A 25,826-nucleotide genomic window follows, 5' to 3' on the forward strand; every position below is an offset into this window, starting at 1 on the left:
TATAACACAGAGTTTAAAATTTTCCCTCTTTGGTTCAAGACTGAATTTCCGACCAACTTGCTCTAAAAGGGCAAGCCTGGATGCAGTCACCTCTGCATATTCTGTGAGGTCAGTGCACAAACCCCTGCTGCATTTACAAACCAACGCTGATCTACAGTCAAGGCTATGGCCTTATCTTATATTCTCACAACACCACTCTTATCTTCTTGAAAATAAAAGTATTGATTAAGCCCCACCAGTTTAGCTCTTTGAAATATAGGGGTTTAGAAAAACAAAAAAAATTAATTTACAGGCTAAAGTTTGTCTCTTAAATGTTGAGTATTTAATGTCCAGTTACAAAAGTCTCATTGATGAGTACAGCAGTTCTACAAACAGAATACTTGACAGAGATCTCTAGTATACACTGGTGGAGTCCTAAAAGTTCATGTCAATAGCTCAGTTCTGCACAAGGAGCATTTTTTTTTTAATTCTTGGGGGAGGCTTTCATATCATGGAATTCCTTAATCTACAGCAATTTGCAATGACACACTTTCTGTTGTTTTGGATAAATGTTATGTTCATTTAAGCACATTAAACAATGTCCCTTAAACAACTCTCGGTTTCAGTGGTACAACTGTGCACATAACGTGAACGGTTGAAGGAAAAACATTCGACTGGCAGCTGATTAGGTTTAGATTCTGCTATTACCAGCAGAGCATTTACTGAGGTGTTAGCACATGCCAACACTCTGATAGCTGAATGCCACAGCAGCACACTGAAAGGAAGGAGGTGATTCGGGAGCACAGAGGAGGAGAACTGTGATTAACAGAAATCGGGCTTCTGTTTTCAGCGCTGTCAGTGCTCTGTTAAAATTTGTGTTTCCAGTATATGCTTTCTTGACAAGGACAGTGCCTGAGTTACCATCGTTAAACCCCTTAGATTGTTGTAGTTTTGGATTCAAAATATCTGGGGTTTGTACTCTTTCAGGAACAAACTCAAGATCCCACAGACAGACATGGTAGTTTTATGTGTTGTTCAGAGACCAGGATGTGACCGCCTTATTTAGGGACAGTTCATATAAACAAACACACAATGATGACTATGGAAATGTTGGATTTTGATGACACTGAAAGCATTTAATAGCTGGTTATGACATCATTGCATTGTATTTAGAATGGAAAATAAATGTGTAACCATTGGAGGTGTACAGTAAGAAGTAAGCATGTACTGAAAGTCATTTGAAAGTGATAAAAGAGTCCCCAGAAAATATATTATTTGGAAATAGTATCAAGTGAGATCAGCTATAATTCAAGGCAAGGGTACTTTCATACACATAAATCTAAATACTTCTAATGCAAAGCAAAAAAATAGAGACATGATTTGCCCCTGCAGTTCATTCATCTTTTGTCCCTGCCTTGCATTTCGAATTGTTCCCATTTTGAAAAAGCTTTCCTCTGGCTTCACTTTTGAAGTTTAAATTATCTTAATATGTGGAAAAGGATGTGACAGAACTAGTCTTTCTGCTAAACAAGGCAGATGGTGTCCATAACCCTTACATGCTATGTGCTTTTATAAGAAGTCTAAGTGGGGGGTGGGGGTGGGGGAAGGAAGTTTTGATTTCAATATAATAAACAGAAACCCCACAAAGTACTATTTAAAATGTTAAGCACACACTGTAGCTGCACTAACTGTTCTTCTTACAGTTCTTTAGGTTCTCTTATCCTGTCTGGCAAAAAAAATCCCTCACCCTTTTCTTTGTTTCAGCTATATCCCACACATGCTCCCACCATTTTTCCATCTTCACTGATGAGTGTAATAGCACAAAATTAAATTATTTTGCAAAACGATATTTAAATAAAGTTATTAATTTAAATTTTATAACTCCCTCAGATTTCATCGTTAAATGATACTCTGGAACTGGTATGTGGTCCAGAGTAATGTAATATTCTTAACATACAAAGACATTATGCATTTTGTCATCTATTCTTTACAGGTTATTTAATTTATTCTTGTCTTTTACTAACAATATATATATAAAAAAAAAATTATTAAGAATTCAAAGGGTAGACTCATTTTTCAAGCATAATGTCTATTTTGTTGAGAGCCTGAGTATGAAATCAAGGTTAAACACGGAAACAATGTATTAGATGGGTTGTCTCTGAAACAAATTCAACAGCTAAGTCTTGTGAACAAAGATTATTAGATTTACAGAATTTAATTCTTGGCAAAAAAAGAGGGAAGAAGTAAATAGCAGACATGATATTTTACACACTTGCACTTAATTTGTAATTGAAATTAAATTTATATCACATTATTTTTAATTAAAGAAGAGGGACTTACTCATGGAAAGATGTTTTGCTTTTTGTGGCTTGTTTTTCTTTTTTTTTTTAATTGTATCAGTCCAATATGGCTATATCATTGTTGTTACTGTTAAACTAAGAGAACAAAATAGAAAAAGTAGCATGACTCCATGTATGGACACAAGTATGGATTTACAACAGTGCTTAAAGTGCTTTCTTATTTGAGGAGATACTTACACAAGTGCCTTTTCATGCTTATCTCCTTGTCACCAAGTACTATACGCTTGTTGCTTGCTCTTATGTCATTTATACTATAATGATAGGGTATTGAATTCATATTCAGAGTTTAGTATATTGTCATAAAAAACATCTGAAAACAGGAAAATGACAATTCTATTTGTGTATTATTACAGCAATTTGAAAATTTTATTAAATACTGAAGTGCTTCATTTCATCATTTATTCCTTTGCTTCCAGTGTTGTTTAAAGCACTATGTAAGTACAAATAGATCATACTAAAAGCATATCCATCCTATTCTGGGGTTTCGACTAGGATTATTTACTGATGTCTTGCAGAACAGAGATGAATTTATGATCCCACGTGACCATTTATCTGCTGATGCTGCAAGATGTCGTCCTGTCTCCAGGATTGGTTTCCACATACATGGTTCACCAAAGGTCTACATCTTATGAATATTTATACATTGTTATGTCTTGTTGTTAAGTGGCAGTGCTGTACTGTGAGATGTCAAGTAGTATACTTTAATTTGCCAGTACCAGAAGTTGCGGGAGCAGCAGAAGCTGTGGCTTGACTGCCTACATACAAAGGGTCCAAACAAGCCACTTTGGCCGCAAAGAATGAGTGGATACAGTGAAGGACTGCAAACAGGTTGGAAAACTCCAGCTCCTGGAAGGGAAACCAAAAGATTAAACATGAAACAAAAGAACACCTCATAAACATATACCCAGGAATGAACCGCTATTCAAATAGCAATAATTTAATAGTTTGATGTAATTCTGCTAATGTGCCTGACGATTCTCCATTATAGGGACTTAGACACTGAGCTATCCCTATTCAGTAAATAATTGTTTGGAGGCTAAGATGGACAAATTTTTGAGTTAGATGCCTCCATAGAAATATGAGATCCTACTGGCTAAAGGGGAAGAAAAGAGACACTACATAATATATTTTGTGCCTCAGGTTAATGCAAATCTGGCACTTTTACAGGTTAATTTAGATAGAAATTGAATGACTGCACCATAACAGTCTACACATCTCTGGACTACTACTATATAACCAATGTACCACAAAGATCAACAACGTTGAGTTCCACATATATCACTTTTGTTCACCATGTCACCGCACACTGGTAGCTATTATCTTACCTAGTTCTAGTTCTTTAACCAAAAAAAAAAGACACCTTTTCAGAAAGTGCTACTGTCACACAGTGATATTCTGGATCTGTTTTCATTGAGAGGGTTACTGTTATTGCACTGAAAAAAGGAACAGGCTCCATGTGTTAAACTTATTAGCAATATTAGACAAAGTCCTTCTTTTTCTACTTTAATTTACATTTCTTTATAGCTCCTCAGCATGTGATTAGACCAACTGGGACTCTTTTAGACACCGCTGCAAAGGAAATAAATAAAAACTACATTTTTTTACATATATAAATTTACTCCTTTGTGTCTAATTGTCTTTATCTGATCAATCTTTTTTAGGTTATCTTCAGTATGTGTTTTTGGAGTTGTCATTTAATCAATAAATATCTGCTGTATTTGAAAGCACACACTGAGGTATTTGAGTACATATAAGTGTAAGGATGGCGGTGCAGAGTTGCCATCTTTCTGCTTCGATTCACTGCCTATACACATTTCTTCATTGTAATATGAAGCCAGTAACAGATATCTGTGGTATATTCTATTTGTCTTTCTGTCCAGCACTGGTATTTCCAGGCTATGTAGTGCCGAGGGTTTTGCTTTTTTGCTTAGAAGAATATTGATAATGTTGCAAATTACTAAATCTCTCAAAATGACATTAACCTGCAATTTTTTGCCTCTTGAGATTTCCTGGAAGGTATACCTTCACGTAATTCACGGAGACATTCACAAATCCCTCATGTGCGAGGGGGAACAACTGCCTGAAAGCAGACAGCTGCATGTGCAGAGTGTCCAGTGATGTACTGAATGGGTGCAGTTTTGTTCAGCTCTCTTAAAACCTGAGCAGATGTCCTTCAGACATGCTCAGAAATGATTTTATAACATCCCATGAGCTTCTTTAAACTCCCCTAACTACCATTTCTCAATAAAGAAGATAAAGTTTATGCCAAGTTTCACAAACCTGCCATCTGTGTCCATTTAAAAAAATCTGTTTAGAGACATTCTCATTTTTAATCAGGAGAAGGGCAATTTTATCACTATGCCAAAGGTTTTTTTCCTCCCTCAAATTTCAAAATAAGGGAATTTATCATAGATAGGAAAACAATGGAAATTCAAAGAAGGAATTATGGAAACTATTTCAGAGTAAGAACTATCAGTCATTCAAATTAAGTTACTTTTCAGTTAGCTCTTTTTTATTAATATAATATTATTTATTATATTATTATATATCCTTCTGGTACTATAAAAATAAAACTGAAGCTTAAGATAAGAGAATAAATATTTAGTAGAACAGTGAAATATTCATAACATCAATTCCTTGTGTTATCTGTAGAAAGACTACCTTTCCCTCTATGGGGGGGGATAAGCTTATTGAAACAAATATTACAGTTTGAGAATTGTTCGAGTCAATTAGGTAACCCTACTAGCTGAAAGTTCTTACTATCAAAATTATGGCTACCGGACACTGAATTTTCACAGTGCATTACTACAATTATTACCAACAGTTATCACAAGTGTTTCTGCAACAGTAACACATTGTGAAGACACTTGCTCAATGGACCTTCAAGGAAAATGGGTGAGGCAACAGAACAGCCTCTGAAGGTCCCATTGGATTACTATTATTGATAGTAATGATGCAACGCAGAAATTACCTTGACTGCAAAGATGAGCACTAAGAAGTCAGCAAATGCTAAATTATGATTTGCCTTGAAACATTATTCCTATTTTAAAGAAGACATGCATATTTAACTAGAAATTAAAGCAATGTGAAGCACAGTAGGCTAACTGGTACATGGTGAGTACATACAACCCTGATTAATGGCTGCAGCTCAATTCACAGAAGCCTGATTGATGGGAATGGGATCTATCAGGAACAACACTTTTCTGGCAGATTAGCCTAATCACAAGAAAACTTAACGAACAGATAAGACTTCATGTAGAGCTGCTGACAGACAAAACATTCCCTCACTTCTGCAGAGAACTTGCACTTTTAGCTGCCCACAGGTCTGCACTACTGCCAGCAGATGGAGGGGAACTCATAAGCTTTTGTGCACGCCTAGCCACCGCTGGTTGTTTTTGTATATAGTTTGTTGTCAGTCATCCTCTTGTCTGAATACACTTTCATCTAGACAGAGTACTGCACACCCAGCTATAGATGAAGTTTCAAATAAACAGGCAAACCCTAAGAAACCTGAGGAAATATGCAGTGAAGCTATTAAAGTTGCTCCCAGTAGGGAAAAGCAAATGCTCTGAATTCCAAAAAAACAAAGAAATCCAAACTTAAGCCACATCTACTTGTCCATGCACAAGTACAAAATTTACTATTATTCCAATTTCCAGACTGTTGGCTGTACAACTCACCTAAGACCCTACTCTCCTAGGAATTTCAGTGTACCCTCTGGTCTTCAAATTGTCTTTCTAAGCTATCTCTTGATCAAACTACTCTCACCGTACATTGCTGTCATTATACCAGAAATTCCCAGATTATTAATCTGAACATTCACCGCTTCTGCTGAGGACGATGTAAGTGGGCAGAAAAGTATGTGAGAAAGATGCAGTCACTGAGCATGATCAGAAGTGTATGGAAATTCTAGTAACCTTTCACAAAGAAAGTCTGGACTGAAAGGACAAAGATGGAAGGAGAAAATAGAAAGGGAATGCCCCCAGATGAAAAAAACAAAACAAAACAAAACAACTCTTATTGCATTATATTAATGATACAACTACATAAACAACACATCTACAAAATCAAGCAATTGTAAGTTTGTAAGTATCCGTGATATGTTCAGAAAAAAATCTTTTCTTTCATCCATATATAAACTGCTGATATAAGAAGATATTTGTTCTTTCATCAAATGTGGTGTTACATGAACTCTCTATATTAGCATAGAAAATAGATATCTAAAATAGATACTAAACAGATAATCCATGTGCAAGACATGGGTAAACTAAAAATTGAATCACACAAACCTACACAGATCAGAAATCTGAACTCAGAATGCAGTCACTGCAATTCAGCAATCACCCTGTAAAAATCCTAAGGATGTATACTTAAAACCCATTTAAAGATGATATTCTAAATTTGAAGAGCACTGTGATGCTCACAGAAAAACGCTCAAGGCTAAGAACAAGGATTAATTCAGAATTATATTTTGGAGAATATACTTGAAATGAGCAGAAATGTCAGCCTGGAAAATGGTGCAAGCATCCATCAAGGCACCTTGAAACACTTGAAAATGAGCATTTTGTTCACATTACAACAGCAGTAACTCAGGCTATTTGTCTTATTTTAGATTAGATTTCTATACAACATAATTTCAAGTACAAATTAATTGGCATTAATCACTGTTAAGGTAGTGTTAATTAATTAGTAAGTGTTGATGCTAAATCCTTGAAGTTACACTTCTTCGTTTGCTGATATCATATTTCTGTCCTCTTCTGTTCTGCATATTCAAATAGGCAAAGACGATTGGATCTTCATCCTGATGTGCTGGGTTTTGTATTCACTTTGGTTTTGTAACACTGAGCTTAGGGGTTCAGCTAGTCTGTGAACAAAAGCCAACCTAATGCAGCACAGCTGTGTGACCTCGCCTGAATTTTTCTGACAAAACTGTTGAGCTTTGAAAAAGCCCTGCAAGTTGAGAAAGGTGAAAGCGCAGACCGAAGTGTAGCTTTTGAGTTATACATATGTTTTACAAGGCACAAAAACTCTCAGTTCACAGAAATCACTGATTGGTGCGTTTACTTACAAAATTCAAATGGCAATTGCATGTAATAAGAAAAACAACACTGATGCTGATTTTTATATACATTACATACTCCTATGTTTGGGAGCATATATATATCTCGAAACAGGATCTCTCATGGGTTTAAGATACTCTCCATTTTTGTCAGAAAAATACAAAGCAGTTTTTATTGCAGTGCTCCAATACTTAGCCAGGTAAAATTGAAGAGCACAGCACTGTGAGTTTATTACAGTCCTGAGATTGTGTTAGCCTCTGGAAGCTGCTGTGGTAGTAGAGAGACACTAATGGATCATTAAACTATAACTAAACAAATAGGTAAATATATAGGTAACTAGATAGGAACATGCCTAAGTGAATCCTTTTGTGTCTCAGACGAGGAGAAAACTTTGCCCTTCTATGCTTGGTTTTTTCAACCCAACCCCAACAGCTCAGTAAGAACAAAGGAGAGGGACACATAGGCTCCACGTTCTGCCAAGCCGACAGCTCTATTTTGTAGCTCTCAGTCAGAAAAATTCTGTCTGACTGTGCAAACTTGTGCAATATCTCCTGCTGAGTGACAGCTGGGAAATAACCTACAGATTGGAATGTCTAAGGGGTATCGGTGATTAATGTTGCCCCTAAGTGGTTTTCTTCTCAGAAACCACTTAGACCTTGCCTTAGAGACCTTCAAAGTTAGGTGTTTGCATCCAGGCACCCTGCCATGGACCCACTGGTGTGACCTATGGTAATTACTGTTCAGATTTTTCAGGCTGAACTTGCTTTAATCTACAACGAAACACTTTTATACTACACTATATATCTTTATAGTAACATGATATTACTTGCAGAGAAGTCAAACAAAAGCATCAGTACAAAGTCTCTACAGAAAAAAAGGCAGTATTTTAACAATATATGAGAGAATAATGCAAATGTTTAAATACCTTAAATTATTTTCAAGCTGAAAAGACGTATACCTGATTAAACTGTAACTAAATCCACAGCACATGTTTTGTGTCTCAAAGCATGCCATTTTGAATTTTGTTAAGTCAGGCATGAAGCACACTATAAACAATTTTGACAGCATTATAAAAATATTAGTTATTCACTGTCAGTGAAGGACTTTCTATCACTTAGGAATATAAACTCTGATGGCAAATGTGTTTCTCAAAAAAAAAAAAGCTGACTGCTGAATGAATGTGGTTCTGCATTTTTGCTCAAAAAGTATTTTTCCTAGATTCTTCTAAGATTAACAGTGATATCTCTGTATATTCCACCAGAATACAGAGGAGGTGCTGGACAATTATGAAGACAGTATGGCTAAAATTTAAAATGCTGCTGCATTTTTTTTTCCAAGCAACGTCCATCGACAAGTCTGAGGGTATTTCTAGAATAATAACAAATTTCTTTACATTTTGGATCAAAATTCAATAGCTAAGCACTCTGACACTCTTAATTCTCTAGATAAAGAATGAGTGTTCTAAAGCTAAAGGATATTATCGCACAGATACAACATGTCATAATCACACACACCTGGGATAGCATGAGATACACAAAATTGTAAATGAAGGAAGACAGGAAGGATTTGGACTTTGATAACTCATATTTTTACTGGAAGGAATTATATACAAACATAGAATCATTTACATTGGAAAAGACCTTTAAGATCATCGAGTCCAACCATTAACCTAGCACTGCCAAGTCTACCACTAAACCATGTCCCTAAGCACCACGTCTACACGTCTTTTAAATACTTCCAGCGATGGTGACCCAACCACTTCCCTGGGCAGCCTCTTCCAATGCTGGACAACCCTTTCGGTGAAGGAATTTTTCCTAATATCCAATCTAACCCCCATCCTGGTGCAACCTGAGACCATTTTCTCTTGTCATTGTTGGGAGAAGAGACTGATACCCACCTCACTACAACCTCCTTCCAGGCAGTTGTAGAGTGCAATAAAGTTTCCCCTCAGCCTCCTCTTCTCCAGACTAAACAGTCCCAGTTCCCTCAGCCACTCCTCATAAGACTTGTGCTCTAGACCCTTCACCAGCTTTGTCGCCCTTCTTTGGACACACTCCAGCACCTGAATGTCCTTCTTGTAGTGAGGGGCCCAAAACTGAACAGGATTCGAGATGTGGCCTCACCAGTGCCGAGTACAGGGGCACGATCACCTCCCTGCTCCTGCTGGTCATACTATTTGTTACATAGCCAGCATGCTGTTGGCCTTCTTGGCCACCTGGGCACACTGCCGGCTCATATTCAGCTGGTTGTTGACCATGATGAAAGCAATATTATTAAAAAAAAAAACAACAACAGCAAAAAAAGCCCTATGGCCAGACCACCTCACATTTGCAGGGAGTAACTGAATTATACTGCATTAAATGCATTAACACATTCCGTCAGTGCCATAACTGAAACTTGGAGATGGAGGAAGACAGACCTTGGAGGCAAGAAAAGCAGGAGTTGCAGATCAGGTATGCATACACCGTAGCAGGTTCTGCATAGAGTGTGTTAGTGTTAACACTGAAGGGGTAAAAAGCACTTTCAGTTCTAGTAACTGTCTTAAGCTGTATCAAAGTTATCTGCCATGCCCTGCTTCCACATTACTGCTTGGGAATGCAGAAGTTAAGAGCCCTAATATGTTGGGGCAATGGCTTCTCAGATTTTTGGTTTTGTTCTTAGCTGTGAGCTGTCATTTCACTATATTCTGGTTATTCCCCATGTAATATAACTGGCAAAAAATTATCCTTACGTAAAGAAAATGTTACGCTGTATTTCCCCTTACAACAGTGGGTCTCCAGGCCATCTGAAGCACAGAGCTGCATTTAACAGGTGATGATAGCTGTGGCCATGAATATTCATCACAACCTTTAACAGATGTTTTATAAAATTCCCATCATCTGATTCCAAATGAAGCCTGCATACAGTATGCATGAAACCTGGCATTACAAGCATTTCTGAAAATCTGATTAACATTTCCTAATGACTCAAGAGTTCCCCAAATAGCTATACCTCTAACACTGCAATGCTAGTAAAGTCCAAAAAATAGAGGCTAGATTGTTCCACCTCTTCTCATGCTGAATAATGCTTTAAATCCATGAAAGGCTTAAAGGATACTGAAGGGGCCTATCCATGGAATTTTAAACTATCCAAAGTTGAAAAAATATGACCCAAGAATCTTCACATTCATTTTATAGCCACATTTATCTATATTTCTTGGACTAAGCAACATACTTCATATGTAAACAAATTGGAATGGATAGAAGTGCTCACTATAAATGCCGTAACACTTTCCAAAGAAAACATAAGATGACATTTTTTGATCCGAATATAATTGGTATGCTTTGATCATCAGGAAATGAATTAAAAGGAGTAAGTTTTTATTTCCAAATTGATCAATATGAAAGTTTAAATTTATAATAAAAAGAAGCAACCAGGGAACATGACAGCATATTAATAAGCATGTTAGCAAGTTTGTATAATATTCTGCCTTCATAAGGTAGAAGGTAGAATTTCTACCTTGATAAAAGGTAGAAAGATGAAACTTCCTAGAAATAAATCTCTATTCAGTTTGAGTGGGAATAACAACAGGTACAATAAAGGTACCAGGATATCTCTAAGGCTTCAGAAGTGATTTGCATGACAGATTTAATTTAAAACATGAAAACAATTTGATGAAAACTGTTTTTCTTCTTCAAAATCTAGATTTCATACTTTGTTTTTAATTTTTTTAAATTTATTTTGGTATTAAAAATATATTCTAGTTTTACTGAAAAAAAAAGAAACATTGTCCCATTCTTGGATTCCCATGAAATTTCTTTAGTCCAAAAATCATGTGTTAATATAACGGCAATAGCAGACAGATATTAGAAAAATAATAATGAGTTTCATCCTTCAGCTGTACTTAGGAGCATGATAAAAGTTTCCAATTATTTGCTTAAGAGAAAATCATCCTCATGACATTAGGTTGTTAAGTTATGTTTTCTTATTAGAGGTGAAAAGAAATTCTGTACTACTAAAACAATTTCTGAAGGAAATCAGAAGTAAGAAAACATTTATCTTTAAGATGTAGCAGAACATGAAGATATTGAAAGCCACGGTCCACCATATTTCATTGCTGTTGATTTAATGGGAGTTTTTACATACCTTTATTGTATTGAGTACAACATTCAAAATCAAGTAAATTGCTGTTAAGTAGAAAATAATTAATACCAAATATAAAGAGACATGCAGGAAGGAAAAACAGCTGCTTAATGTAGCTACTTGCATTTAAACTCAAAACTGCCCCCAATACAATGCCTTTTTTTTTTTACATACTTTATTATGCTGTGCATATTTAGCCCTTTTATACAATGATTTATTTATCCGTTTCCTTTTTGCTCATGGAACTGTATTGTTATCATCACATTCATTCAGCAATTTTATCTCTGACACAGTCAGGAAAAATGGTATAACTAATGCTTCAAAAGCAAGGCTTAAAGATGGCCAAGAAAATAGTCTTTAGGTTTACACAAAAATTGGGATTCTAGTCAAAAAGACCTTAGATTCAGACTCTAAGGCAATTCCAGTTATCAAAGATCCTGGGAGCTCACTTGTCCTCACACACATTGGGACAGTAAATGCCCTATTTTCAAAATACATAAATCAAACTAAGCATAAATCTCTCAGGTTACTGTTTCCATAAATTAACTCTTGAATCAAAAGCACAACTGAAAATACAACTTTTCTGATTTTGAATTAGACACAGATACAAAGCTTCAGTCAAAGGGAATATGTGTTTAATCCACACTTTTTTGCTCTGAGAAATAAAAGCAGATTTTAGACCTTTGCTGGGTTTTGTCCCCAGGTTGACTTAAGAATATATTTTGCACCATTTCTTCACCATATGAGTATAGGGTGAAAAACAGGGCATTCAAACTCTCAGCTGGCTTTATCAAAATGATAAAGAGGAGAGTTGGCAAACATGCCTAAAACCACATATAGCAAGTCCTGTTTTTTATTACTTTTTAATGTAATTACACCTTTCAAAAGACTTTAAACTAGCAAAAATCCAAGCAATTGATGTAGTTTTCTTTTCTTGGAATTTATTTGGTTTTCCTTGCATTTTTTGACTTTGTGCATTAATCTAATATTTCTAAGTAATTTAGTTTAATTTACTCCTCTGTTCCCCTAGCTGCTTTGATAACTGCTTTTAATGTACATTGCCTTTATAAAACAAACAATGTATTGTTTTTACCTTTGCTTCAATTTGTTTAGTATCTTGGTTTTGGAACAAAAATTTGATTTTGCTTTTCCCATCATCTGAAGAACCTTTGAGCTGGGAAAACTTGTACCTCCAAAGTACAGCCTAGAGGAAAAAAAAAGAAACATAAAAAACCATACACAAGCAAGTCAGTGTAATTATAATTGAAAATTGATCTCCTTCCAAGGGAATTTTTAGCCCCTTTATGGTACATAATTAAATCAATTTCGTGTTATGTGGTCTGATGTCCCTTTGATCATATGGATGTATTATGGCAGTGTCTGGTTCAGATCAGTCAGAGTACATTTGTGAAATTTACTCTAAAATTCCTTTATCTATATTTAATTTTGATTAAACAAAAAAAGAGAAGGTTAGTAAATTCATTGTCATGAAAAAAGCCAGAGATATTTTTCCACTGATGATCTGTGGATTCCCTACTCCATCTGCAGTGATAACCTGTCATAGAAGTCCTCTCTTTTTCTTTCCACATTAAAAAATCTAGTTCTATTAACATAAAGGGCATATCAAATTAAAAACAAGTATCTATTTTTAAATGATAAAATAACAAAAGGAAACTCTGTAATGAGAACTTATTTTGAGTTTACTTATTAGAGCTCTAAACAGGAATTTGAGCAGATCATTAATTCTAAGCATATCAGTGGCCTTTCAAGTAATTAATTTATGAATTACCTTGTGTCTTGTTGAAAAAAAAGACATTGCTCTACAGAATAAACATGCAATTAATAAAATTTACAGCTGGCTAGAAAAACATCTTCTATTTTTGTATATCTAATGTGGATTTATGTAGAAAAAAATACATTTCAAACTACTTTGCTTAAAAGTGGAAAAGTCTTTTCAGCCTCATTTAAAGATATCCCTGCCCACTCTCCAGATATTTTGAAGCACTAACATTTTTCATTGTGATTTCAGTAGTATTTCACATAACTATAAGATCATCCTCACTCACATTGTGCTGTTACTTTGAGGAGACGTTAATTTCACATGCATTGGACAACACAGAAACTTAAGGCAAGAAGTGCTGTTCTATTTTCTTTTTTCTAAGGGTTTGTAAATTACTTCCTCTCAGTGGCGTAGGATGACACTTCCATCTGTGCCCTTTGTCTATATCTATGAACAATCTAGTATCTACTTGAAATTAAACAGAATATGAGGGAGGTCAAATTTTTAACTGTCCTAAATCTATGCAGGTCCCTTTGCTTCAGTATGTGTTTTCTTTATGTTAATGACTGGCAAAAATCCCTAACTTGCACCAAGCTAAATAAAGTTAGTTGTTTGTCTTAGTAACTTGAAGAGTAAAAAAACCAAAAGGACAGTATCTTAACTGTGCACAGTACACAAAGCAAGTGCTAGAATTATTTTCCCCAAAATTCTCTCTGTATGTTTGCCCCTTCCAGATAAAACAAGTCTAATCTCAGCACCACTTTCTTTCTCTGTGTGGATGTGACAGATGAGCTCCCATCTACCATAAACAGAGTTAAGGACATTGCGTTTCAGATAAACTAGAGCACTTTGGCAATTTATGTGAAACCATATGATATTTGTTTCAAATGTTGTCCTCCTGAGCCCACCAATCTGTGCTACAGAAAATAGAATAGCTTCCCTCATCTCTAAGTGTGTGCAATTCCTTTCACCTTGATCCTTTCACCTGTGATCAATGATGTTTACTTATGTCCTGTAGATAGTGAGCTAAAAAAAAAAAAAAAACAAAACAAAACAACCCAGTATACCATTCGGGCGGCCATACTTCCCACCTACATTGTAAACTCCTCTTTTTACAGACCTATGTAACTCAACAAATCTTATCTGAAGATTAAGACCATTGCCTTTCTGCAGGAACAGCAAATCTATTTAAGCATGTCATTTCCTAGATGAGAAATGTAAAGGGCATTGATGGTCTCTTTATCTCAGGAGAACAACAAAGAAATGAGCTATCATCTTTCTCTTCTCTGATGATGTATGGGGAGGCCAGGAAAAAGGACCCTTAGATGGGCAGGCAAAATCCCAGGGTACCTGGCCTTATTCCCAATCAGATTAAATTCAAGTGAAGATGAAGGATGTACAGAACTGCAGTACTTCGGCATTTCCCATGCAGTTTTGCCACTCGATTCATTCCCAGAGTGGGAGAAAAGAGAATGACAGTCACACCAAACAACAGGCATGATTCAAGAACACACTTCAGTTTATGCATAACATCACTTTTGGAGAGCCCTACTTAGCAATGGCTCTTACTTAAGTACATTGCAAAATCAGGTCTATAGCACGGAGGGGATGAAATCCTTCTTGAGACTAATCCCAAGAAGACTGCACTTCTTCCATCAGGATATCTAAACAAGTTCCTAGAACTGACAGTTCAACAGCATACTTCACAGAGACATTAAACACTCTTCATCTAAAGTGTAAGGAATAAAAATGCCATTGACAATGCATGAAATGTTTTCCAAAAGAATGAACTATCTATTTCTTTTGAGTGATCTTCAACAAATTGCACACATTTTTTCCCAAAGATGTCCACATGAAGGAGGGTTGTTTTTTGCAAAAATAAGAGTGGAGAAATGTTGTGAGTTTTAAGTTATTAAGTCAGGAATACAAAGCATTTCAAACATTCAAACTAGTCATCCTGGCTACTTTTTTTATTCTAGAGAATTTCTGAATAACAGTTCCTTCATCCTGGTTTGAACTGGGTTGAATACTGGTTTACTCTGATTGATACACTCTGAATGTGTCTACACCTCAAAGTACCACACTACATTAGAAGTGTAACTAGCTTAAACTAGATGTCCAAATACTAGATAGCTAAAATTGGGTGAATTAGTTAAGCATATGCTCAGGAAGACCCATTTAATTCCTTGACTCTTACCAAAGAAGCTGAAGTGCTGCCCTGTGTAGCCAGAACTGCATGTTTTGCATGCGTAGCAGATGTAGAAGATGATGCAGAATGCTCTGACAAGCAGTCAGAGCACTCTCTTAAAATACAGTATCTTGGGGATCCCTGGGTTACTTCCTCTTCTGGTTTCGTATGTTCTGGGTGGGTTTTTTTTCTTTTCATTTTCATTACTGCAAAATGCATAAGCAGTGAACAAGGACCAGATCTATCCTTTTTCAATGACTACCTCATAGTGTCAAAGTAGAAAGGAGAAGCAAGACCTACGCACCTAAGCACCCAGTTTCACAGAGATGTGTAGCTACAGCAGTGACATAAACATATGAGAGAGAGTTTCACATGTTGTTATCTTTCATGTTCCTATGGGCTGACTTCAGTGTCACACTGCTCGCTGTGGTGACTGTTCTGAATTCTAATTTTAAAGGTTAATTCTTCTGCATTAGGAATAGGCACCCTTGGGAATACTGATCTATACCATTGTCAAAGGCAAGTGAATGATTTTTTCATGTTTTTGAATATCATAGTTCCTCAGAACCATTTGCTGAATACTTGCCTTAGAGAGTTAACATAGGTTGATATAATTTTGTACAAAGGTATGTATACTGTATAGATTGACTTCTAAGCTATAAGTACATTTCTAAAACATGTTGGCTTTTTCACAAATTGCCAAAAAACTAAACGTGTGTCATATAAATTATTCCTAAATCAGTTTTTATGAATTATAAAATATAAGCAGAAGTACTTACTGGTTTGAAGGTGCAGTGTTACTGAGCTCAACACTCTATAATACGTTCTGATAGGGCTTCTTTTAGTTAATAAAAGCAGCCTGTTCTCCTCAAGTGCTTTCCTTGTATAATCCTCAGTAACTGTGCGTAACTTCCATCACTGAGAATATTTTACAGGACTATATAGAGCATTTTCAGGAAGCAGTAAATTTTTGTTTACCCTAAAATAGATTTCACAGGTGGACCAGATGGCAATTCCTTTTAAAGCACAAATTGCAACCAACACATATTCTGTAAGGGACCTTAGAAAATATTTTCACATTCATATCATGTGTCAGTTTGCTACTCATTCCCATAATTTCAGAATCCTGGACTAAACTATGTACAATTTTGGTGAGATGTCATCAAACAAAATCACTTCCCATCTAGATAATGGTATCAGAAAAGTGGGAATGCATCATCATTATCTTCATTTAGGGTATGATCGGGAGCGTTGGTTAGGGTTTTTGTTTTGTTTTGGGTCAAGGAGATTGATTTACCCTAAAAGGAGACTGGATTACCAGACAAACCCAGAATAAATAGGGTTTCCTATTTTACTTACCATACTCTAAGAAATATGCATAGAAATATGGGTATCTGACTAGTCCATGGCTCTGTGATATCTATATGATTTAGCAAGGATATACAGGGCATTTTGCATTGACATTAGGAAAGAAAAGCTGTATTTTGTCAACATGAGAATCTCCAACCACAACAGAATTAATTTGTGTTCTATGGCTTCACTGATGAACTACCTTCAATTTATTATTAAACAGTCTTCCCTCTTCTATATTGGATTATCCACTGTGGGCCAATTCTATTCTTGCAAAAAGACCATTTACACTTAACGATCTTGTGAATTAGTGATTCCACTACATATTGCAACGGCATCATTTCACCTGCCAGTGCACATCACCAAATACAGGTTTTCTCTATACTTTTCATTGACACGAATCATACAGGTTTTATTACGTAATAGCAAACGAAGTTTGTCCCTCAGTAGGATGCTTGGAAAAAACCTGAAAGAGTCTGTCAGTGTTTTACAATGATTAGACAGCTACATCTCAGACCACCTGTAAATGGTGGAGTAAATAAAGAAACCATCTTTATTAAGGAAAGGATGTCAGAGGTCACTTTTCAAATACTAGTTTCAGCAAATCCCTTTGTTGTCTTTTCCATCACATCTTCAAAAAGCTGTAGCTGTACTTTTCTAACACTGCCTCCTTTTTTCTTGATACTCTGACCAATTAAATCATTCTTCTGTTTAGCTTTTTAAGGCAATTTTTTATACTATATATATTACAGAATTATGCTAAACTTCAATGGACACCTTTCAAGCTAACGTTATTTGTCATCTGACTAAAATAAGTGATACTCCTAAAAGTCTAACTAAATCAAGAGCAGATGCCTTGTAGGTCCTTCTTTTCAAGAATAAAAGTAATTGGGTCTTCGGGCACCTGCAATACACCTTAATTTGGCTGTTTGTCTCATACCTAATTGAGAAAGATTGCATTCTTGCAAAGTGACACTTTGTCCATACTGACAACAGCAGTAAGGAACTGAGTAGGATTAAGATCTTGTTCATGTTCAGTTCTACTGTGTTACCGATCTCTGGAGAGTGTCTTACTACAAAAGAATTATGGTCCAAGGCAATTTCCTTTGTCAACTGCTGTGGCCTTATAACTGTAAAGGGAAAGACAGGGGAGGACACAGAGGATAAAGAACAAAAATGAGACAAAGGAGAAAAACAAAAAAGTCAGCCCTAATAAAACCTGTTCTTGTCCATTACTGAAGCTACATCGAATGTTAAAAGACTACAGTTTATTTGCTTAGTACTGATGGATGACCTACCAACATTTGTTTGTTTCTGGCCACAGTACATAAGACTGTATGAACCATGCTTGACAGCTTATATTAAAGTTATAGTAGCTATTTGTTCAGCATTTCAATTTCTAAGCATGGAATAAATATTTGTTCACAAAAGTTCCATTATTAAATCTCCACCTTGAAGTGAGCCTGGTTTCTTTCTGCCTTCTCTATTACTGAACTTTGGATATCAAGGGGTTTTTTACATGCTGTTTTATTTCAATATGCTGTATGTGTACTAGCTGCATGAAGAGACAGACCTTGAGGTATGTATCATTAGAAAACATGGAGTTTGTTCCTAAAGAAATTAAGAGAAATTCTGTCCTGTGTTATTTAGGAGCCTTTTGGTATGAAAAACAAATTAAAGATATTTGCAATACTATTTATTGTTTACAGTGTATTCTCTTTTTTGATGAAGTGCACAAGGTGTCTGCAAGGGAACAGATGACAGGTACATTGATCTTTGTTGATATGCACCTTGAGAGCTATTATGGAGCCTTTTGTTACTTTGTTCTAGCATCACCATATAATTCAGCAGCATTTTAATTTATTTTTGGTCCTATAAAGGATGATTTTTTTCTCTTCTGACAAATATATATTTTCGACTGCTGCTTTAATCAGCAGTAAATGTGATGGAGTACAGACATAGCACTTTGTACAGGTAGGTATACTGCAATGTACACTCACACAAACACATAAATATATTATTTGTACAAGCTATGATGCAAATATGCACATTATAGAAAACAATTTTGATGAATATGTTAGTATAAAGAGAAATAAAGAGAAACATAGAAAACATACATATGTCTATGTATATACACCCATACACTTGAAGAGTAGAGTTAGAAGCATGTTAAAAATAAGTTATTGAATGCCACTTGAGTAAGTAGTTTTATACATTTATACACTTTCAGAATAGTAGTTAGATGAACTTCTGTACACGTCTTGCTATGCTTTTTAATCTATCAGTCTCCATCTTTAATTCTTAAGGTGGCAACACTGGCTGCAAAACCTTATTTATAAATGCTTATCATAAGATCTGTGTATGTTCATCCCTAACTTAAATTGTCCACAAAAGAGTTATATTTGCTCATTAAAACATTGATGCCTATATACTAGCTAATGTTAGACAAATGTAGGACCTAAGTTGATGTGCTGTAATTCTGCAGGACTTGGGCAAAATGTTTTCCCCAGTAGACATTGATACACAATGCTGCAAAAATGACCTATGGTAAAATTTGGTTATAAATTCTAACACCTGCAACAGAACTTTTTGCATATTTTTAGAATTTTCATAATTTAAAAAAAAAGTAACATTTAACATCTAAAACATCTCAAAAGAAAATTTATATCTGGAGTAGATGTTGTATACTAAGACATCTTGTAGTGCAAGGAGTGACTAAACGGAATCTGGAAAACTTGATTAAGCAGCCAAGAGAAAGGAGAATATCTAAATGGTATTCAGAAAGATTAATTAAATTCACTTTCAGTAGAATACCAGCAAGGAAGAAAGAGGGAAGTTCAGTAAAAGGATGTTATTTGTCATCCTGTATTTCAAAGAATGCAAATGAAATTGCATTAAAGCTGGTGGACATTTTTTTAAGAAGTCTCCAGTGGAAGAAGTGCTGTGGGGACACTCACTAATGATCAGATTTAAACTTCCATGTATGCCAACACAGGAGGCAGGTGGCCTTTTCACTCCAGGTATATCACTACTGCAAATGAAGGACTATATCATAGAAATTAATCATACTCAAATATTTGCCAGTGTCTGCTTGGCCTATATGTTGCAGTTCTCTTTCAAACTATACATCGTTAATAGGAAAAAAAAGATGGCATCTTGCATTGGAGCTTTGGCTCTAGAGAGAGCTACAGAAGAACAAGAGCACAAGTATACATGTTACTACTTTTTAATGTGCAGGGAAATAAATTCTTTTTTGTCCGTAATTACATTTGGTAGTTTACAAACTGTTTAGCTGAATTAAGAAATTATTTTTTGAAATGTTGGAAGAATCTGATTTAACTAGGCAGTCTTAAAAACTGTTCGTTTTCCTTTCAGGCAATCACAATGGTTTGTTATAAAGCAACATACAAAATGCTCTAAATGATAAACTGCTGTTGGCTCTACGAGCTATCAGTCAGAAAATGAGTAAGAGAAAGCAGGGGATATGCAGCAAAACCAGCTATGATTTATGCCAGTGCTGATATAATCACATCACAGTACAGATTTGTCCTGAAGAACTCAGTTTAATACTTTGTGTACTCATATTTATCATAGGTCTGTGCAGACATAGAAACAATATTTTTATCAAACTATGATGTTTTTGACTTGAAATACATTTAGCACAAATGACAGTTTTTAACCACTAATTTCGACTTACATAGTTAAGTATTATATAAAGATTAAATGACAGTAAACAAGGAAACAAACCACGCAGGGTTGTACAGCTTTTGTCTGCAAACCATAAGCATAATGAGAGTCATTACCCTCTATAAACTCATTCATAAGCATTGGTAATGAGTTTGCGTTTTAGAACATCGGTGAAATTTTGACTGCAATTTGTCAGGCATGTTGGAAAAAAAAAATCTATTAATTTGAAATGTGAGAGGGAAAAAAAATTAAATATTGTTTCATTGCTTAAATAACTTGAATATTGGAATAGCTGAACAACTATTAAAATAATGAGTTGAAGAACTTGGCTTTACTTCAGTTTATTAGTTATTATTCACTATTAAAAATAGTTCAGAGTCAATTTAGTAGTGATTAAGAAAGAAAACTTAAAATACCATGAGCACAGTGTTAAGTATAAAATAGAAATTGCCTGAAGATTTACCGAAGACCCCACTGCAACAAAATATAAGACAGGACTTCTCAGGTGTCCTCAGAAACTACTACTTGAGCTTTGTGTTCTGGGAAACATGAAAATGTCATAAATAAATAATAAAAAAAAATATTTAATTATATTCATTATATCTGTCCTCCAAGTACTTGTCCCAGACCCCCTTTGAATTCATTAAAAGATTTTGCATCTCCAGTGTTATTCTGGGAGAAGTGAGAGATGGATTGAATGAATTATCTGACATTGAACTCTGAAGTCTCTAGAACATGGCTTCGAGTTAAGCTTTACCCAAAAAAGAGTGGTTGAATTTGGTATGAGTAGTGGCAACATAATAGAAGTGAACATGTACAAGAAAGACATGGATCTGTTAGATCAGGTCCAGAGTAGGACCACAAAATGGTCAGAAGTATGGAACACCTGTCCTGTGAAGAAAGGCTGAGAGACTTGATGTTCTTCAGCCTGGAGAAAAGAAGGGGAATCAGTTCTGCCACAGAATGCAGCTCCTGGGTGGAGTCAGGAGTTTGGAGGACCAGAGTGACACAGTAGGGGATTGGTGATAGATTTGACAGATCAGCAGGAGCCCCTTGCTCCTCCCTACAGCCTGTTTGTAAGTGTGGTGAACAAGTGGTACCAATGGAGAGATTTCTAAGGCTGGTCTGTGTCCCATAAATGTTTTGTGGGCTGCTACCCACTGCAAGGCTGGCAGGAGAGAAGGAGGAGGAGCAGCACAGTATGTCAATTGCAGATCATGCAAAATGAAAAAGTGATGCAACACTTTCTCTAGTTACAACTACAGTCTATTCACTGCAATAAAAATGTCTTTCCTCCAGTTCATGAGGAATTCTACACTTGTCTGTTCTGTCCACATAATGCCTATGAAGTCCTTCCTTTCCTGAAGGAAATCCCTTCACACATCTGCTACCCTTTCACACTTTGATGAATCCTCTTTCAGATTCTGTAAATGTGTCCTCTTTCTTCAGTATTTAGACCCTCAAGATCCCCAGACAGTCAGCTGTGGTTAATGCTTGGCTTAAAATTTCAGAACTTTCTGGATGCTGAGGCTAGATGCCACTCCAGAAGGAACAGGGTCATTCCGTGGTTTCATGGCTTTACAGATGAAGGGGAGAGGAAAAAGTAAAATTGCCTCATACTCTTACAATGCTTTATGGGCCTTCTCAAGCTTGGGAGACCTGGAAGATGGAAAGTTCTTCTTGGCTTTCTTCTGGTTGTCATCAAGTCATCAAAGCTCCACTCCAGTGGTCTTGCATTGTGGATCTTCTGCTACTTGGTTATGCAGTGTGGATTTAGTTTGAATAGGTTCCCAATCTATCCAGTCAGGACTCTTTTGGCTTGGAATGAAAGTTAGATGCTAACTTTTTGCTGCACTTGTTTTAGTGTTGGAGTTTATCATGTATTTTTAGTACTACTTATGTGACTTGGTAGGCAACATGGGGCAGCAGGAAGAGGAGAGAAGAGCTGAATGCAAATCTGCTGGCAATGTTAATGATTGCCTTAGTGTTTCAGTAGTCAATTTTAATAATTGAAATATTTTTCTGCTCTTTGCTATGAAAGAAAAAAGAAAATCTATTTGTGAGGGCAAAGAAGAATCTGTTTTATAAGTAATATTGTTCACCAAGATGATGTCTCCATAAATTTTTTACAACTGGAAAGGCACAATGACTTATTTGAGAAAGCAAGACAGTGAAGTTATATCTCTACTAGAACTTTTTTCTGTATCTGGAAATCTGCTGTATATGTTCTAAGGATGTACCAAAAGGGTATCACACCCCTCAGCGATGGTAACATGTATGAAGGCAGTTGTGCTTGTACTTCGCTATCTGAAATTTGGTGTATGCTTGTGCTGCAGATAATGGCTTTGAAAGAGTCTGAAGTCTTTTGAGAATGAGAGATGTGCAAGAGCTTTGAAGGAGATGCAAATTACCTTTATACAAAAGCATTGCTATAATATTATTGGAGGGTAGGGGGAAACCTACACATTTTTTTCTGAGCTGCTGCATTTTAATTCTGTTGCACTGATTTTTTGTGTAATATCTCCTAAGTTAAGAGTCATGTATTTCACTGGTGAATCATACAACACTATTTGCTTAACAAAAAGAAATATGTATACACAAGTATTTGAATTTCAAATTCACCACACCTTGTGCAAACAAACAGTAGAATGGAGTGGGAAGAATAAAAGGGTTCTGATTAGTGGAGCAATGTGATGGGAAGGGTTGACTTAAGATAGAGGGTAGGGGCATATTCTGGAGAGAAAAGGGCATTTTCAGCAATTGCTGGTGACAATGCTGCAGCATCTCAAAGGAAAACAAGTGTTGAAGAGAAGTAGAACTCAGGAAAAAATATTTCACATTCTCCCATACCAGCAGTGTCAAGTAGTAGCAATAAAGCCTGCTTACATTTTAGTACTTGTTAGCAATTAGTGCAAATGCAAACATATGTAGGCTCTCAATGATTTTACTGAGATTTGGACTTGCATTAATATAATCTGGAAATTGATGCTGTATTATTCACTTTATATAGCAAACTATTTCATCAGTTGTACTGAGCTTTTTTAAGGCTGATGGGAAAAGCATGAGACATACAGACCATGGCTGATTTCTCTTTTTACGGACACCTGACCAAAAATATCTAAAACATAAACTGAGAATTGCTGTAATAACACACACTCCCACCCATGAAACAGGAGAAGAGAAAGGCAGGTTCTTTTCAAAGCTCACAGATCAGCTTGAAACCAAAAAGATTATTTCCTCTCAAAACCAAGGATGCACCAGCAAAAGAAACATCAAACTGAATCAGCCTGGGCTTTCATGTGAAATTAAAGAATGAAGACTTGATGTTTGTTTCAGATTGATATTGGTATTGACTTTTCAATAACAAGTACATAACAGAATAGAACTTCTCACATCGTTTAAAAATCCCCCGAGTTTAACTAAAGCACAAGAGATTTGACAAGAGATGATCTCTTGCGATAACAAAAGAAGTACATTTTCCCAAAATATAAGAAATAATGAGGAATAATAATAATGTGATGGAAACAAGTCTTAGAACTTTACCTTTGTGGCAGCATCAAAACAGACAAAGCCCATGCTAAAGTCGATGGTAAGTCCCATAAGATGACTCTCCAAAACACAGGCATACGTCTTGCACTGTGAAAGAAAAATCAGAGAAGGTAATTACTACAGAACATATTTCTTCAAATTCTTTCTAGGACCAGTATTTCTGTGTCTTTATTCTAATGTTTATATATCTCAAAATTATTATCAGAAATAAGTCATTTGTGTGTAAATAGGTCAATTTATTGCCAGTGTATTTCAAATCAAAGGTTTTATATCAGTGATGAAGTTTTCTAAGTATTGTAAAAAGAGGCTTTGCTTCCATTAGGGAAAAAATAAATCAGAATCAGAATTGCCTCAGTAGTTTACCAATATCAACTGCTAAAAAGGAAGTTTCATTATTTTCAAACTCTCTTATTTGTTTTGGTACCCAGTAACTTCCTCTAATATTCATATATTCCTTTTAGCTTTTTAAGAAAAAATAAATGCGTTTGTAAAATATCTCTTTGGTATGCTGTTTATTGTGTTTTTGTGTTGTCCTAAATCTCAGTGAAAAAGATAGTATTTCATACCATATAGAAATTGACATAATTATATGAAACACCTTTTTTGGTTCAGCTAGTGCACCAATATATCTCAAAGGTTTCTATGAGAAACCTTGAAATCCTGAAAGACTTTCTCATTCTATGATTTTTAAATCTATGCATCTATTTATTTCCATGACATCACACCTCAATACATGCTGTGAGATATCTATTAGTGTTGTTTTCAGGATCAAAACTATTGTTGTGCCTGAAGGCTGGCTTCAGGTACAAAATGACAAACTTGTATTTTTCATCATAAAATATGTTAAGAAACCCCACAAACATTTCCAAATCTGATGTAAGTTCTTTAAAGAAACCATTCTTATTTTATAGAAATTTTACCCTCCAGATTAAATGAAATATAGTTATATTCTTCAGATGTTGCTGTAGCCACTAAATATATGACATGGGAACAAAGACTTCCATGATCTATAATGTATCAAAGAACCAAAATATAAATTGTAAACATGGGGATAATGTAAGTTACTAAATTATCAGTGTTACAAAAGTATATATTATTATTTTTGGCATTTTGATTATCAAGGATAAATCACATGCCTTTACTTATATATTCCTTGCGTAGGCTCTTTGGATTCTAAATAGTGTTCCCCAGAACACAAGAAGCTGAAAGGTTCATTAACACCTTTTAAGAGTGGAAATAGACATTGTAATGAAGGAAAAGTTCATAGCTATATCGATTCTTTGGTTATTTTAAATTTTACTTTCTTACACTTCAGTATAGATTTCTCTTCTGGAACTGAAATATTTGAGTGAATTGCTTTCATTGATCAAGTCAGGTTTCAACTACATACAAACAGTTGTTGGTTGATCTTTGTGCACACATCTTGGAGCTCTAGAATCCAGGTTTCAAACACAGTGATACCGACCTCTGAAGACGAAGGACACTCTGTTAGTTATCAATGGGGCAGCATTTAAGTCAGTCTATAGACAAAGCATGGCCATCTATAACTCAGAATTAAAAACAATCCATGACACATGCCTTACAAGATGATTTTGCGTTATTGCTGAGTAACAGTAAATCATATGTTACTGTGTGATTCACCAAAGGTGTTTAAAAGTTATAACTGTCTGTCAGTAAATGAAAGGTTTCCTACTGCTGCTGTTGAGGTGGAAAGCAGCGACTAGTCTATTCTTGTAGCTTCCAACACTTTA

The 25,826-nt window shown here is 35.5% G+C and overlaps 1 protein-coding gene across 1 annotated transcript in view; it reads right to left on the bottom strand.

Moving 5' to 3' along the window:
- Positions 1–1,098: 1,098 nt before the first annotated feature.
- Positions 1,099–25,826, bottom strand: part of SNTG1 (syntrophin gamma 1) — a 379,748-nt gene continuing 355,020 nt past the window's right edge. Inside the window, exons 16-18 of the mRNA XM_075141888.1 lie at positions 24,070–24,162; positions 12,615–12,725; positions 1,099–3,185 (exon numbers count right to left, since the gene is read on the bottom strand). Coding sequence (XP_074997989.1) covers positions 3,027–3,185; positions 12,615–12,725; positions 24,070–24,162 — 363 coding nt within the window. The 3' untranslated portion in view covers positions 1,099–3,026. The remainder of the gene's footprint in view (positions 3,186–12,614; positions 12,726–24,069; positions 24,163–25,826) is intronic.

The sequence above is a fragment of the Calonectris borealis genome, chromosome 2 (genome assembly GCF_964195595.1).
Source record: "Calonectris borealis chromosome 2, bCalBor7.hap1.2, whole genome shotgun sequence".
In the NCBI taxonomy this organism is placed as follows: domain Eukaryota; kingdom Metazoa; phylum Chordata; class Aves; order Procellariiformes; family Procellariidae; genus Calonectris; species Calonectris borealis.